The sequence below is a fragment of the Stegostoma tigrinum genome, chromosome 16 (assembly GCF_030684315.1).
Source record: "Stegostoma tigrinum isolate sSteTig4 chromosome 16, sSteTig4.hap1, whole genome shotgun sequence".
In the NCBI taxonomy this organism is placed as follows: Eukaryota; Metazoa; Chordata; class Chondrichthyes; order Orectolobiformes; family Stegostomatidae; genus Stegostoma; species Stegostoma tigrinum.
The window spans coordinates 18,985,616-19,003,155 of NC_081369.1; the positions used below are offsets into that span (position 1 = coordinate 18,985,616).

A 17,540-nucleotide genomic window follows, 5' to 3' on the forward strand; every position below is an offset into this window, starting at 1 on the left:
AAAATTTAAATTGGACCTACAAAAATGTCTGCATTAAGACATGGAGATCTGAATTGCACTGGGAAAAATTAAGCTCAAGAGCTGTTAAAAGTGAAAGAATTCAGTTCTGGGAGAAATTAAAATGATCTATCTTGAACTTCAAAATTCAAAATAAAGGGGCCATTTATTAAAAATAAATGCAGGTTTCTTTTTATGACCAGTTATCTTTAAATAAGTTGCTGCAGATGAAAAGTGGAATTGTACCAGAGCCACAAGGCTGAACCAGGAGCAAAGTTTGAAAATAGCACGTCAGATCAGCTGCCCTATTCATTCCTGCCTTCAAGAGATCTTGCCAGAGGTGAGGTCAGTGTAGGAGCAGCCTGCTGACTGGTGGCAACAAGCAGATGCTGAGGCCAATTAGACAGCCAACTGGGAGGAGTTGCAAATGCTGCTGGGACCTACCTACCATCAAAAGGGCTTCCCATTAAGGTTGGAGCCTGGTAAGTACCTTGAGATGGCCTCCTAATGAAGAGACAATTAATGGTCTTCTCAATCCCATCATGATACAGTGAAGATCAGAGGGCCTTAGGTGCTGCAACAAGCAACACTGTGGAGCATTTTGCCCTCCACAACTGTGACTTGACAGATTTATTTCAAAACTTTCAGAAAGCAATGGAGAGGGCCCTCATGATAGACATTCCTGCCTGAGGAGCGTCTACTTTTGCGGGATGTGCAGGTCTACAGGCTCACTGAATTGGCCTCCAACTTTAGGAAACCATCTGCCATCTATCACTGGAGTGTATAAATGGAGGAAATCTCTTTATCTGCTGCAAGATTGTGACACTGTGCAGTAGGACAACATTTGCTCTAAATTCCAAAGACGGAAAGATTTCAAAGCCATCGGAAACATAATTCAATATTATTCCCTTTCTTTAATGCTATTGATCACATTAATGTATCTGTGTTTTCTTCTTGTACCCTTTAAAACGCCATCTTCACAAATCTTTCCGTCTTATATTGTATATTCCAGACAGACGATAGATTTTTGAACACGACAGGAATGAAAGGACATTGGGATAATGAGAATAGAAAATTAGACATAATCGTATTGGATGGTAGAACAGACTTGAAAGACCTAATGGCCTACTTCTGCTCCTATTTCTAAAGTTCTTGCATATTTGAACTAATTTCCTTCCTTCTGTCTAAACCAAAAATTTCACAGAACGCCAGCATTATGGTACCTCATAGCACAGGACGGCCAAATATTTCCATGTTTGGACTGTATAGTCAAAAGCCTTAAACTGAACAGCTACCCTGTTCAGTTACATGGTGGTATAAGATCTACTGATAATGCTAAAAGCACAGGAAATTATATTCTGAGCAACGCTGAATGTAATGCAACTCTGCGGGTTTGGCTCAGGAGATTTGCAAACAAAAAAAATTCCAAAAATACAATGTGTTAAAAATGCATTCACGAACGTAGGAATTGCTAGAAGGACAAAGACCTAACCTCATCTAAATCACCTCTACTTTGCTGGTGGTGACATGACACCAAGATAATAGAGTTATTCACAGCAATTTATCTCTATCAACATCCCCATAAAAGGCCTAGACATGACATGAGGAAAACCTCAGTGGTGCAGAGCCTTACACTGGCATGCCCTTGCTTTTTTTTTCAGCACAGCTGCTACAATTCACAATCTGTCGATTTGATCAAGGCGACAACACAAATTTGTTAAATCTATTTGAAGACTTTCACCACCATCAAGGAGGAAATCCCATGTCTGAGAGCTGCTTACCAACCAGATGGCCAGCAGCCCAGCATTGGTGGCCTCTGCTGTCACTACACTTAGTCCTCAGCAATGTTGAGAAGCCATAAAGACTGTCTGGGGTCATTCTGGCAGACGCCAGTGCTGGTTTCAAAAGAATGGAAGATAACACTTGTTGAGAGGGCCAGAAAGAGTACCATGGAGAGAGACCTCTACTAGGTACAGTGTGCCCAAATATGATGGAATCCTACCCCCAACCTGGCCACATATAACGCTGTTGGATTTTACCTCGCAGTGTATACACACTCCCTGCCACTAGTATAATACACTGGCTGTGACGAGAGGCCCTAAGTAAACTTTAATTGGGATTTGGGATCATGGTATTAAATCAGCCAATTCAGGGCAGTGTCATAAATTTATGTGTCTCAAACATATTAAATTTGGGGAAGATTCCTTCAGATTGGAAAATACCTATGTAATTCCAAGAAGGGAGGGAGGCAGAAAACAAGAAACTATAAGCAAATTAGCTAACATCTGTAATAGGGAAATTATTAGAACTATTATTACAGGTATTATAACAGGGCACTTGGATAAGATCAAAGTCACCTGGCAAACATGCTTTTGGCAAAGAGAAATCATATATTGGAATTCTTTGCAGAGTAACCCCTGTGCTGTGAATTAAAGGGAACCAGCAAATGTATTGTACTTAGGTTTATAGAAACTTGAAAACGTACCACGTCAAAGCTAATTGTGGAAAATAAAAGTTCCCAGTTTTCAGGTTAACCTATTAGCATGCAGAGAAACTTGATTAGCTGCTAGGAAGTCGAAGGTAAGCTGGATAGAGTAGATAAAGACAGAACAGTTTGCTAAACACAAGAAATGGGAGGAGTAGGCAGTTCAACTTTTTGAGCTCCACCATTTCGTATGACAATGGTTGATAACATATTGGTCTCCGTTCCACTCTCCTGTCCATTCTCCATAATGCTTCAATCTGCTACTCATGAAAAATCATAGAATCGCTACAGAGTGGAAGCGGACATTCAGCCTGTTGAGTCTGCACCGACCCTCTGAGGAGTATCACACCCAGACTCACTACCCTACCCTGTCACTATAAACCTGCATTTCCAATGGCTAACCCACCTAGCTGGCACATCCTTGGACAAAGGCAATTTAGCACGGCCAATCCACCTAACTTGTACAACTTTGGACTGTGGGAGGAAACCAGAGCTCCTGATGGAAACCTACACAAACATGGAGGAGAATGTGCAAACTCCACGCAGTTACTAGAGGGTAGAATCAAACCCAGCTACCTGGCACTGTGAGGCAGCAGTGCTAACCACTGAGCCACTGTGCCACCCTGTCTACCTCTCCCTTAAATTTACTCAATGTCCTGGCATCCATGTACTCCGAGATAGTAAATTCCACAGACTCGTGACCCTTTCTCTTCTGTTTTAAGTCTGCTACCTCTTATACTAAAACCATGACCTTTCATTCCAGATTGCCCCATATGAGGAAACATCCTCTCTACATGCTTGTAAATCACATTTAGCATCTTATATACCTCAAATAGATCAGCTGTCATTCTTCTAAACACCAGAGTATAGGCCTAAAATGCTTAATCTCTCTTCATATAACAAAACTCCCATCTCTGGGATCCCACTCATAAAAGGAATAGGAACGAGAGGCCATAGACTTAAATTGAAACGCAAAATAAGCAAGGGTTTTGTGAGAATTTGTTTTCCCGTACAGTGAGTTGTTCGGGTATGGAAAGCACAGCCTGGAAATGAGGTGCAGGCAAGTTCAAGTGAGGCATTCAAAAGAGCAGTGGATGATTGGTGATAATGGGAACTGCAGATGCTGGAGAATGCAAAATAATAAAGTGTGGAGCTGGATGAACTCAGCAGGCCAAGCAGCATCTCAGGAGCACAAAAGCTGACGTTTCGGGCCTCGACCCTTCTTCAGAGAGGGGGATGGAGAGAGGGTTCTGGAATAAATAGGGAGAGAGGGGGAGGCGGACCGAAAGTGGAGAGAAAAGAAGATAGGCGGAGAGGAGAGTATAGGCGGGGAGGTAGGGAGGGGATAGGTCAGTCCAGGGAAGACGGACAGGTCAAGGAGGCGGGATGAGGTGGTAGGTAGGAAATGGAGGTGCAGCTTGAGGTGGGAGGAAGGGATGGGTGAGAGGAAGAACAGGTTAGGGAAGCGGAGACAGGTTGGACTGGTTTTGGGATGGAGTGGGGGGGCGGGAAGAACTGGGCTGGTTTTGTGATGCGGGGGGGGAGGGGGGATTTTGAAGCTTGTGAAGTCCACATTGATACCATTGGGCTGCAGGGTTCCCAAGCGGAATATGAGTTGCTGTTCCTGCCACCTTCATTGTGGCACTGCAGGAGGCCCATGATGGACATGTCGTCTGAGGAATGCGAGGGGGAGTTAAAATGGTTCGCGACTGGGAGGTGCAGTTGTTTATTGCGAACCGAGCGGAGGTGTTCTGCAAAGCGGTCCCCAAGCCTCCGCTTGGTTTCTCCAATGTAGAGGAAGCCACACCAGGAGCAATGGATACAGTATACCACATTGGCCTATGTGCAGGTGAACATCTGCTTAATATGGAAGGTCATTTTGGGGCCTGGGATGGGGGTGAGGGAGGAGGTGTGGGGGCAAGTGTAGCACTTCCTGTGGTTGCAGGGGAAGGTGCCGGGTGTGGTGGGGTGGGAGGGGAGTGTGGAGCGGACAAGGGAGTTGTGAAGAGAGTGGTCTCTCCGGAAGGCAGACAAGGGTGGGGACGGAAAAATAGCTTGGGTGGTGGGGTCGGATTGTAGATGGCACAAGTGTCGGAGGATGATGCGTGGAATCCGGAGGTTGGTGGGGTGGTATGTGAGAACGAGGGGGATCCTTTTAGGCGGTTGTGGCGGGGGCAGGGTGTGAGGGATGTGTTGCGGGAAATGCGGGTGTCGCGGTCAAGGGAGTTCTCGACCACTGCGGGGGGAAAGTTGCGGTCCTGGAAGAACGTGGACATCTGGGATGTGCGGGAGTGGAATGTCTCATCCTGGGAGCAGATGCGGCGGAGGAAACCAGCCCAGCTCGTCCCCTGCCCCCATTGCATCCCAAAACCAGCCGAGCCTGTCTCTGCTTCCCTAACCTGTTCTTCCTCTCACCCATCCCCTCCTCCCACCTCAAGCCGCACCTCCATTTCCTACCTACCGCCTCATCCCGCCTCCTTGACCTGTCCGGCTCCCCACCTATATTCTCCTCTCCACCTATCTTCTTTTCTCTCCATCTTCAGTCCGCCTCCCCCTCTCTCCCTATTTATTCCAGAACCCTCTCCCCATCCACCTCTCTGATGAAAGGTCGAGGCCCGAAACGTCAGCTTTTGTGCTCCTGAGATGTTGCTTGGCCTGCTGTGTTCATCCAGCTTCACACTTTGTTATCTTAGCAATGGATGATTGTTTGGATAGAAAGAGTATGCAAGGCTATGACCAAAAAGCAAGAGATTGAAAGTAGGTAATGATGCACATTTGAAGAGCTGGTGCAGGCACATTGTGTCAAAAAGTTTCCAGCACCATAGCAATTCTGTGATTCTGTGAAGAAATGGTTCTTTTGCAGGCTGTTAGGACTGGTGTGCCACAGGGATCACTGTTGGAGCCTTGACACTTCATAATTTCTGCAAATGATTTGGATGAAGGGACTGAATGTATGGCACCTCAATTTGCTGAAAGATAGGCAAGAAACTAAGTTGTAAAGAGGATATAACAGCCTACAAAATGAAATAGATAGGTTAAGTGAGTGGACAAAGATCTGGCAAATGGATCATATGGGACAAAAATGTGAAATTGTCCATTTTAGCAGAAGAAAGCTACAAGAAGCTTGGTGAAAATGGTGAAAAAGGTATGGAGCTCTGAGATGCAGAGAGATCTAGGTGCATGAATCGCAGTAGCATGCAAGTACGACCGTTAATCAGAAAAGCTCATAGAATGTAATGTTTTATTGCAAGGGGAACTGAATCAAGGATAGACAGATTATGCTTCAGTGAAACTGCATATGAAGCGCTATGTACAGACTGGTCATCATACTTAACAGACAAATCTGCATGCACTGGAAGCAGTTCAGCGAGGGTTTACTAGTCTAAAACCTAAAATGAGTAAATTGTCTTATAAGAAAAGCTAGGACTGTACTTCCTGGAGCTTAGGCATATCAGAGGTGACTTAATGAAACATATAAAATCCTAAAGGGACTTGATCTGATGAATGGAGAAAGGATGTTTCCTCTTGAGGGGGAATTTAAAACCAAGAACCTGAGTTTAAAAATAAGGAGTCGTCCAAATAAGGCAGACAAGAGAACACTTCTTTCTTGAGTTGAGAGTTTGGAACTTCCTTCATCAAAAGGCAGGTGATGTATAATCTTTGAACATTTTTAAGGCAAAGGCAATAGATCCTCAATATTGATCCCTGTGGCCCACCACTTGTTACACCTTTCACCAGAAAATGACCCGTTTATGCCTATTCTGCTTCCTCTAAGTTAGCCATTCTGCTATCTACGCCAATACGTTACCATCTCTGCGTGATCCCTTATTTGCAACAATGAACTTTGATGGAGCTACTTATGAAATGCCTCTGGAAATCTAATCACTGTACATCCATCGGTTTCCCCTTCATTCACAACACATGATACGCCTTCAAAAAATTCTAATATTATTTCCCTTTCACAGAATCATGTTGACATCGCCTGATTACCCAAAGTACCCTAACGTATTACCTATGATAGCTGTTATGTTAACAGGCTTGCAGTTTCCTGCTTTCCCTTTTTGAATAATACTTGCATCTTCCAATCTAATTAAGCCGTCTTTAAAACAAGAGAATTTTGAAAATAGAAAACCAATACATCATCTATCTCACCACTAACGACTTTGGGAATCTTCAGTTGCAGCTTGTGATAAACTGACCTTGAACCTATTTGAAATTTGACTTCTGGTTTGGTTTCACTTGAAACATTATAACTTTAAAAATAAGAGGCCTGAATGAGCTTTGTCAAATTAGTTCACTGACACTGGTGGTGATGACAGCTTACATTGTGTTTCTTTGAGTTGGAGGGGAAAAAAATACTTCAGATTATCTTGGACATTGGGTAACAGGCTAAAATAGGGTAGCATGGATCAGTCTGGTACAAAGAAGTGGCTCTCCATTATTAATGAGTTTAATTTATATTTTGTGGTGTGTAGATGTAGTACTGACATCAAGCAAATAACAGAATATATCCTTCATTGCACTCCAATATTTTGTCATACACAGGAAATAGCTTGGTGCAAAAAAGACACAGTAGTTACCAGCAGTTAATTTGGACTTAAAGCACCCAGGAACTAAACTGTGAACATGATTTCTTTCAGACAGCTATTATGCCCTACAGACTGATTTATACATTGTTATACATCAATTGGTCCAATTGAACTCACCAGCCGTAAGTCCTTGGAGAACAGCTTTGTAAACCACTGGTTAAATGCCAAAGCTGCGACGCACAATGCCACATCTCTGTTAGAAACAAAAGTTCATAATATTTGTTCAAGACAATAAACTTCTTAATTATATTTAGAAAAGCCTAATGCTTTCTTCACTTTAAATGATGCCTTTGTGTTAGATTTCCAGTTTACTTGAATGCAATTTGACCAAAAATCATTTTCCATCTTGGGGGATTTTTGGCCTGGTTTTCCCCCCCTTTGCTGAGTCTCTTTACTTCTTACAACTGGCAGCAATAGTGGGTTATTAGAAGGGATATGATAATGGCTTACTGTCACTGTTTCTATGATTTTCCTCCCTTAGTCCAGGAGGGACTTGCAATCTCCTAGAGTAGGGCTTTAAACTGTACCCATTATTGATCTAATCATGAGACTAAGCAGCCCAAGGTTGGATCTGGGTAACTGAAACCGGAGCTGACAAGTAGCAGGAAATTTTTAAAAAGTGACATCTTATGTGATTGTGATGAAGGTGAACAATCCTCCTGTGATTTTCTCCATCTGCTGACAGCTAACGTAGTTAACAATACCATTTCTCTCCAGTACCTCTCCGCTGTCATTTAGCTGGACAGGACTCCACTTGCCTAGTCGTTCTTTATCTACCTAATCGGATTCTAAACATAATTTGCAGTGGCTTTTCTCCCTAGCTCCCACATTATTACCACTGGTGTCCCCCAAGGTTCTATCTTCAGCACACTTCTACTTCTTCACAACTTACCGTTCACACGAACGTTGATGATATCAAACTCTTCCTCATCGCCCCTACCTCCCTAACTATTACTTAGTCATCAGCCTGCTTATCAAATTCTACTTCATGAGCAGAAGTTCTCTCCAATTAAATATTAGGGAGACTGAAGCCATTATTTTCAATCCTCACTCCAAACTTTATGCTTTGAATACTGATTCTAACCCTCTCCCTGGAAACAGTCTTAGATTAAGCCAGTCTGTGTGTCACAGTTGATCCCAAGATTCATTTCCAGTCTCTTCGATTCGCAGAGATGTACAGCACAGAAAGAGACCCTTCAGTCCACTTCATCCATGTCGACCAGATATCCAAAATTAATCTAATCCCATTTTCCAGAATGTGGCCTATATCTCTCTAAAACCTTCCTATTCATATAGCCATCCAGATGCCGTTTACATGTTGTAATCATGCCAGCCTCCACCACTTCCTCTGGCAGTTTATTCCATTCATGCACCACCCTGTGTGGAAAAGTTGTCCCTTGGCTCCCTTTTAAATCCTTGCCCTCTTACCTTAAAGCTATGCTCTCTAGTTTTGGACACCCCCACCCTCGGGAAAAGACCTGATCTATTTACGCTGTCCATGTCCCTCATGATTTTATAAATCTCTATACGGTCACCTCTCAGCCTTTAATGCTAAAGGGAAAATAGCCCCAGCCTATTTAGCCTCTTCCTATAACTCAAAACCTCCAACACTGGCAACACCCTTGTAAAGTTTTTCTGAGCCCTTTTAAATTTTCACAACATTCTATCCATAACAGGGAGATGAGAACTGTATACAGGATTCCAACAATGGCCTTACCAAAGCCCTGTACAGCAACAACGTGACCTCCCAACCCCTATACTCAGCGCACTGATCAATAAAGGCAAGCATACCAAATGCCTTCTTCACTATCCTATCTACCTGCATTTCCACTTTCAAAGAACTATGAACCTGCACTCCAAGGTCTCTTTGTTTAGCAGCACTCCCCAGGACCTTATGAAGTGTACAAGTCCTGCCCTGATTGACCTTTCCAAAACGCAGCACCTCATTTATATCTAAAGTAAACTACAGCTACCACTCCTTGGCCCATTGGCCCATCTGATCAAGATCACTTTATAATCTGAGATAACCTTCTTCGCAGTCCACTACTCTTCCAATTTTGCTGTCATCTGCAAACTTACTAATCATATCTCGTGTGTTCAGATTCAAATCACCAATATAGATGACTAAAAGCAGTGGACCCAGCCCCGATCCTTGTGGCACACTGCTGGGCACAGGCCTCCAGTCTGAAAAGCAACTGTCCACCACCACCCTCTGTCTTCCACCTTTGCGCCAGTTCTATGTCCAAATGGATAGCTCTCCCTGTATTCCTTGTAATCTAACCTTGCTAACAAGTCTACCATGAGGAACTTTGTCGAATGCCTTCATGAATCCATTTGGATCACGTCCACCGCTCTGCCCTCATCAATCCTCTTTGCTACTTACTCACAAAACTCAATCAAATTAGTGAGACACGATTTTCCATGCACAAAGCAATGTTGGTTATCCCTGATCAGTACTTGCCTTTCAAAATCTTTCAGGATTCCTCCAACGACTTGCCCACCAATTTCAGGCTCACTGGCCTATAGTTCCCTGGCTTTTCCTTATCACCTTTCTTAAATATTGGTCTCACATTAGCCAACCTCCCGTCCTCTGACAAGTTGTCTGTGGCTATTGATGATACAAATATCTCAGCAAAGGGCCCAGCAATCACTTCCCTAGCTTCCCACAAACTTCTAGGATACATTTCATCTGGTTCCAGGGATTTATTCACCATTATGAACTTTAAGATGTCCGGCACATCACCCCTCTGTGATATGGACTCTTCTTAAGATGTCGTTATTTATTTCCCCACGTTCTCTATCTGCCATGTCCTTCTCCACAGTAAACACTGATGCAAAATACTTTCAAAGATAGTAGAAACTGCAGATGCTGGAGAATCTGAGATAACAAGGTGTAGAGCTGGATGAACACAGCAGACCAAGCAGCATCAGAGGAACAAGAAAACTGACGTTTTGGGCCTAGACCCTTCTTCAGAAATGAGAAGGCCCTTCTGAAGAAGGGTCTATGTCTGAAACGTCATCTTCCCTGCTCCTCTGATGCTGCTTGGTCTGCTGTGTTCGTCCAGCTCTACACCTTGTTATCTCTGATGCAAAATATTTGTTTAGTATATCCCCCATCTCCTGCAGTTTCACACATAGGCAGCCTTGCTGATCTTTAAGGGGCCCTATTGTCTCTCTAGTCACCCTTTTGTCCTTAATGTATTTGTAGAATCCCTTTGGGTTCTCTTCACTCTATCTGCCGAAGCTTTCTCATGTCCCCTTTTTGCCCTCCTGATTTCCCTCTTAATTATACTCATACTGCCTTTCTGCTGTTGTTGGGAGCGACTCACTTTCTGCTGTCTTTACCTAACATATGCTTGCTTCTTATTCTTGACCAAAATCTCAATGTCTCTAGTATCCAGCAGTCACTGCACTTACCAGCCTTGCCCTCCTCCCTCACAGGAACATATTGTCCCCGGACTTGTTACCTTGTTTTTGAAGGCTTTCCATTTTCTAGCCATCCCTTTACCTGCAAAATTCTGCCCACAATCAACATTTGAAAGTTCTTGCCTGATACTGTCAAAACTGATTTTCCTCCAATTTAGAACTTTAAGCTTTTCGACCCAGTCTATCATTTTCCATCACTATTTTAAAATGATCAGAATTATGATTGATGGCCCCAATTCAGTCACCTGCCCAGCCTTATTTCCCAGGAGGAGGTCAAGCTTTGCACCTTCTCTAAGCACTTAATCCACCCACTGAATCAGGAAATTTTCTTGTGCGCACTTAACAAATGCCTCTCCGTCCAAGCCCTTAACACTAAGGCAGTCCCAGTTTACGTTTGGAAGGTTAGAATCCCTTATTATAAACACTATTATTCTTACAGATAACTGAGATCTCCTTACAAATTTGTTTCTCAATTTTCCACTGACTGTTGGGTATTTATAGTACAATCCCGATAAGGTGATCATCCCTTTCTTATTTCTCAGCTCCGTCCAAATAACTTCCCTGGACATATTCCCAGGAATATTCTCCCTATATTCAACCAAAACGTTATCTCTAATCAAGATTGCCATGTCCCCTCTTCTCTTGGCTCCCTTTCAATTGTTCCTACAACATTTATGCCCTGGAACATTAAGTTGCCAGTCCTGTCCATCCCTGAGCCACGTCACTGTAATGGCTTTGATATTTATTTGCATCATCACTAAGATAATTTGTTTCCATCTCTGTTGCACCACCAGACTTTGACCCTGCCACAGCTCAACTATTGTTGAAATCCTCAATTATGCTTTCATCACCGCTAGGCTAAACTATTTCACTTACTCCTGACCTTTCGTATTCTACCCTCCCTAAACTGAAGGTCATCTTAATCTCTGCTACCCATGCCTTAACTTGCAGCAAGTTCCATTTCCTTATCATTCATGCATGTGTTTTCTGACTTCCACTGACTCCTAGTGAAGGAACATCTTGATGTTAAAATTTTTATTCTTGTTTTCACTTTGCGCCATGGCCTCGCCTCTCAATACGTGGAGATCCTTTCATCTCCACAGGTCTCTAAGGTGCCTGTTCTCCTCTAATTCTGGTCATCCGCGCATTTCCAAACGTAAGTGTTTCACCATTCAGTTGTCTAGCCCTACATTCTGGAATTCAATCTCTCCACCCTGCTATCTCATTCCTCTCCTTTAAAACACTTTTTAAAACCCAACTCTTTGACAGAGCTTTTGATTCTCTGACCTTTTGTGACTTGGTGTCACATTTTGCTTTGTAATGATCTTGTAAAGCATCTTGGAATGTTTCATTATGTTAAAGGCACTGTATAAATATAATTTTCTGTAGTTTGCACCACACAAGCACCTATTAATTTATATTACAAATAGGACAATCTACACCTATGAAAGCACTCAGACATAAAGTCATATCACTGGAGGGTAGCCAGCATCAGTAGAACAGAATTAACAACAAAAGGTACATTCAGGAGAAAATCAGACCAAATGAACAGTATTCAGAAAGCTCTCAGTTACAGAGAACACATTTCTGTACATCTTGTATATTTGTTAGTATCTTGCTATATTTTTATTATTCATTTTACTGTTAATAGCTTTTTACTGTGAACTGTGTGTTGCAGTTACTGGAAGACTGGGATGGAGGCAATACTATCCATTTTTGGGTTAGTGACAAAGACAAATTTCTACACCTATTTCTGATGTGATCCATAAACATCTATTGATAAACAAGTTAATTTTAATTTTAGCTTACTTAAGTGATCTGAAAGGAAAAATTGGCCTTGACTCACCTTGTGTCCAAGTGGCTGAAATCTAGCAGATTAAATTCCTTGGTATTTTGGCTATGGTAGATAGTATCTACATCCTCGGAGGAGAAAAAGACAGTTCAGTTCATCGATCACATTTGAACTGCTTAACACAAGCATCAGGGCTAATGACATGACTAATTATATATGTCAGCTTCAAGAGAATGTACTTTTCTAAAGGTCACATAGAAGACACTGGACTAGAGGGGCAGACCAGGATGTAATAGGGATTCAGTCTAATGTCAGCAATGGGAATGATACCAGAATGTAGAATCATAGAATCCCTACAGTGTGGAAGCGGACCATTCAGCCCATTTAGTTCATACTGACCCTCCGAAGACCATCCCACCCAGACCCCTCCCCTGCCCTATCCCTGTAACCCTGAACTTCCCATGGCTAATCCCCACAGTCTGCACATCCCTGGTCACTATGGGCAATTTAGCATGGCCAATCTACTTAGTGTGCACATCTTTGGACTGTGGGAGGAAATTGGAGCACCCAGAGGAGCCCATGTAGACACAAGGTGAATATGCAAACTCCACACAGTCACCTGAGGGTGGAATCAAATCAGTGTTTTGAGGCAACAGTACTAACCACTAAGCCATTGTGCCACCCTAGAGGTACTAGAATCTAATATTATGGACAAGCACTTTAAATTTGAGTAAACAGGAGTTGATCACAGATTTGAAAAGGAACCTAGCTGAATTTCCTGTGTAATTATTAGCACAGTAGATAGGGATCTATCAATATTTATTTGGACTTGGGAAAGCATTCAACAAGGCTCCAAATAAGAGTGTGGAATTGGAAACCACCAATTGGATTGAATGTGGAATTGATTGGAAGATAGGAGGTAGAGATAATGGCTATGTACTCAAATTGGGAGGATGCAACTCAGTCTCCAGAGGGATTTTGATTTGGGTCTCAGTTTTTCATTATATTTCTAAATGGCTTTGATGAGGAAGTGGCCATAAATATGAATTTGCACATGAAGATGACATGAAGACAGGCAGCAGTATAAATTATGTAAGTGAAGGGTCACTGGACCCGAAACGTTAACTCTGGTTTTTTTCTTCACAGATTCTGCCAGACCTGAGGAGCTTCCAGCAACTTCTGTTTTTGTCCCTGATTTGTAGCATTTACAGTTCTTTTAATTATTACATAGTGTAAATTGTGCAGATGGGAGCAGAAATTTACAAAAGAACATCGTCAAATTAAATGAGTTAACAAATCAGTGGTAGATGGAATTTAGCATGAGAAAGTATCAGATTATTCACCGTAGACCAAAAAATGTTAAGGTCTGAAGTCATGCGACACCAGATGATAGTCCAACAAATTTATTTGAAGTCACAAGCTTTCACAGCACTGCCCCTTTGTCAGGCAATGCATCACTCCAAAAGCTAGTGATTTCAAATAGTCCTATTGGACTATAACCTAGTGACATGTGACTTCTGATCTTGTCCACCCTAGTCCAAAACCCAACATGTCCACATCTTGGCTTAAAATGTTAGATCAGAATACCCTTAAAAAGATGTTAAATTAGGAACTGTTTGTGAACAGAGATATTTAGGGCCAGAGATTCAAAAATCACTAAGTGTTAGTGAATATTGAAGAAATAATTTGAAAAGCTAATGGAATGCTGGGCTTTGTCTCAAAATGGTTGACAAGCAAAGCATGAAGATTATGGGCAGGCTTTGGGTTAGGGTCCCAACATCAGGATCAAATGGGACTTACAGCTCCTTAGTGCTTTGGAGAAATGGTCAGTTAGAGTCATAGAGATGTACATCACAGACACAGACCCTTTGGTCCAACTCATCTATGCTGGCCAAATATCCTAAATTAATCTTGTCCCATTTGCCAGCATATGTACCATATCCCTCTAATTCCTTCCTATTCATGTACCCATCCAGATGCCTTTTAAATGTTGTAATTGTACCAGCCTCCACCACTTCCTCTGGCAGCTCATTCCATACATACACCACCCTCTGTGTGAAAATATTGCCCCTTAGGTCCCTTAGGTCCCTTTTAAATCTTTCCCCTCTCAACTTAGGCTTGTGTTCTCTAGTTTTGGACTCCCCTACCTTGGGGAAAAGACCTTGGCTATTCACCCTAACCATGGCCCCTCATGATTTTATAAACTTCTATAAGGTCACCCCACCTCAGCTTTCGATGGTCCATGGAAAATAGCCCCAGTGTATTCAATATTTCCCTATAGCTCAAACCTTCCAAACATAGCAACAACTAGTAGTGATTTTCTGAACAGTGATTAGTTAGTGGCCACAGGGCAGACTCAATGTGTAAGTAAAGATGGCTGGTGGGCTCTAGAAGTTGGAAGGCCAACTGGAAATGCTCCAGCATGGAAAAAGCTACAGCCTGCATTCAGGTAAGAAAGTGCTCCTCCATCTAGAGCAGCATTGTTTTAGTTTAATTGAAATTAAAAACTGTCCTTAGCAGCCAGGCTCCAACCAACGTGGAACCCCTTCCCTAGGCAACATATAACCACGCCAGAGTGGGTGTCATAGCCGCCCAGAGCACTGGTACCCCAGATGTGCTGTCGGAGGATCACCAAAGCAGCTATCTGATCTCTAGCAACATGGGAGTCCACGGGCCAACAACAGGCCTTAATAACTCAATAGTCACTTATCTAATTTGCTACCTTCCACTTAAGAAAGGGTAGCCCTTACATTGTCAATCTCAGGTGTGGAAAAATATCCTTGGGAAAGAATGAAGCCAACAAAAGGCATACCAGGTGTTGTGTTGAATTATTATGTCCCATACACCTCCAAACTTTGCAATATTACAGCTGTATAAAGCTCTGGTTAGTCCCCATCTGGAGTACAGTTCTAGGTATTTTCATTTCTGGAAGTTTATATTAAATTTGGAGGGCTGAAGTGCAGACTGGTGATACTGGAACCAAAGGATTAAATTATAAGGACAGACTGCAGGCTAGTCCTTAATTTCCTTAAATATGAAAGATGAAGAACTGATCCAATTGGAGGTTTAAGATGGTCAAATGATTTCATAAGAAATGTAGAAACAGGGGTAGACCATTTAGTTCCTAGTTCTGCCATTGGATCATGGCTGATTTGCATCTCAATTGAAATTTTCAATTCCTCTGGTCAGCAAGTTCAACAAGAGGCTGTAACCACAAATTTGGAGCTAGACTATGAAAGCATAAATAAAAACTTTAGAACTGTGGATGCTGTAAATCAGAAACAAAAACAGAAGTTGCTGAAAAACCCAGCAGGTCCAGCAGCATCTTTGAAGGAAAACAAATCAGAGTTAAGTTAAGTGATTTATTTTCTTCACAGATGCTGCCAGACCTGCTGAGCTTTTCCAGCAACTTCTGTTTTATTATGAAAGCAGAAGCTAACTTTTCACATAGAAAGTGCTGAAAATCTGGGACCCTTATCCCCAAAATGCAATTGAGGCTGGGAGCCAATTGAAAATTTCAAAACTGAGGTGATAGATTTTTATTAGCAACAATAATAAAGGTTAAGGAGACAAGCAGGGAAATGGGGTTCAGATACAGATTAGACATGATCGAATTGAATGACAGAACTAACTGGAAGAACTGGATGGTCTACTCCTGCCCCTAAATTTCTCACATAGCTGTCAAACTGACAATTCACTTTCAGTTTATTTCTGAGCCATGGCTCCATGTAATAATACTCAGGTGACTCTCAGTTACAAGAAATAAATAATTTATTCATTGTATTGGCCAATTATTATTATTGTCATTGTTGCTCCTTTCAATTTGAAGCCAATGTTCTGCTTATGGAATTTATGCCACACTAGAGGGTTAGTGGATTGCCTGTGAATCGGAAGTTATAAATACAAGTCCCATTTCAGAAATTAGGCACAAATCAAAGCTAACATTACAGTGTAGTATTAAGGGAGTCATACACAGTTGAAGTGCCATCTCTCAAAAGATACTTCATGTGAAAGTTCCCACCTATCCTCTAAGGTGGATAAGAAAGATAAAATGGCTTTATTGCAAAGAAAAGAAATGGGTTTTGACCTGCAATATCAATCCCTCAATCAACATCATAAAAACAGATCGCTTGGTCATTATTACATGACTGCCTGTGGAAGCTTGCTGTGCAAAAACTGGCTGCCAACTTTTCAACATTACAAGATAAACTACACTTTAAAAAAAGAATTTTGGGTATGCTTTAGTCAGGAAAAAACGTTATATTAAAGCAAATCATTATTTTTATACGGTCTTGCATCATAGAGTTCATCCTACAAGTTTCGAAACTTAAAAATTTTTACTTTAACAAATTCCCACTGGTGCGATGGTACAAAACATCGCTGTGATAATCTTATGTTGTACCATGCAGCACTTTCATCAGTTTACACCAGCACTTACATCATTTTCATTTTCCTAACTTATTCATAACATGATTGTTACATATTTTGTATTCATTTATTTAATTGCTGCTGGATATTTTGAAAGAATTGTGCTCAATGCAGACATACCCACTGGATTTCTTCCTTGAAGGAAAATCCATTGTAATCACACAATGCTGCATAAGTCTCCGAATAGCCACCTGTAAATCAAAACAATCATGAGATGAGGAAGCCAGTCTTTGGGGCAGCACAAAGTTCTGCTCGAAATGGGTATCGATTCACGTACCTTATCCTCTAAGGTGCTGATCTTGATCAGCTCAGCAGACATTTGAGCAAAGTTACTATCTGACTGGAAGCAGGAATTCCACTAAAGAAAAGTTGAGCTTTGCAAAAGGAGCAGTTAGGTACCGAATGGGAGCAAGGAGAATAATTTTCCTATCCCCATTTTCCCCTCCATGCCACCCCACCATCCTGCTTTAGCAGTGGCTGTGTGCTAATCTCAGCTTGCTTTGCTCACACATTGAGCTCATACTGAGCTGAGCAAATGTAGGCCAAGAACAATTTCTTTTCCATTAGGGAAGGATTTTGTCAGCATTGATTATGGGATGGCAATAAGCTAAAGAAGAAATAAACAATAGAAGGTTCTGGACTGCCTTTTCCTATTACAGTAAGATCCAGCACCTTAAATTTCAATCCACAGGTACAATGATGGGTTTTAGATCCTGGGCCATTTCCAGTGATGTGATGTTACCGCTATGGACCATTTCCCTCTTATTGCCTGAAGATTTTGCTTTGAATAAATGCACAAATGAATGCTTTCAAGCCACTTTTA

At 42.0% G+C, this 17,540-nt stretch overlaps 1 protein-coding gene across 1 annotated transcript in view; it reads right to left on the minus strand.

Moving 5' to 3' along the window:
• The window catches only part of carmil2 (capping protein regulator and myosin 1 linker 2), a 175,759-nt gene that overhangs the window by 105,863 nt on the left and 52,356 nt on the right, over positions 1-17,540 (minus strand). The window contains exons 7-9 of the mRNA XM_059651643.1: positions 16,838-16,908; positions 12,344-12,417; positions 7,189-7,264 (exon numbers count right to left, since the gene is read on the minus strand). Coding sequence (XP_059507626.1) covers positions 7,189-7,264; positions 12,344-12,417; positions 16,838-16,908 — 221 coding nt within the window. The remainder of the gene's footprint in view (positions 1-7,188; positions 7,265-12,343; positions 12,418-16,837; positions 16,909-17,540) is intronic.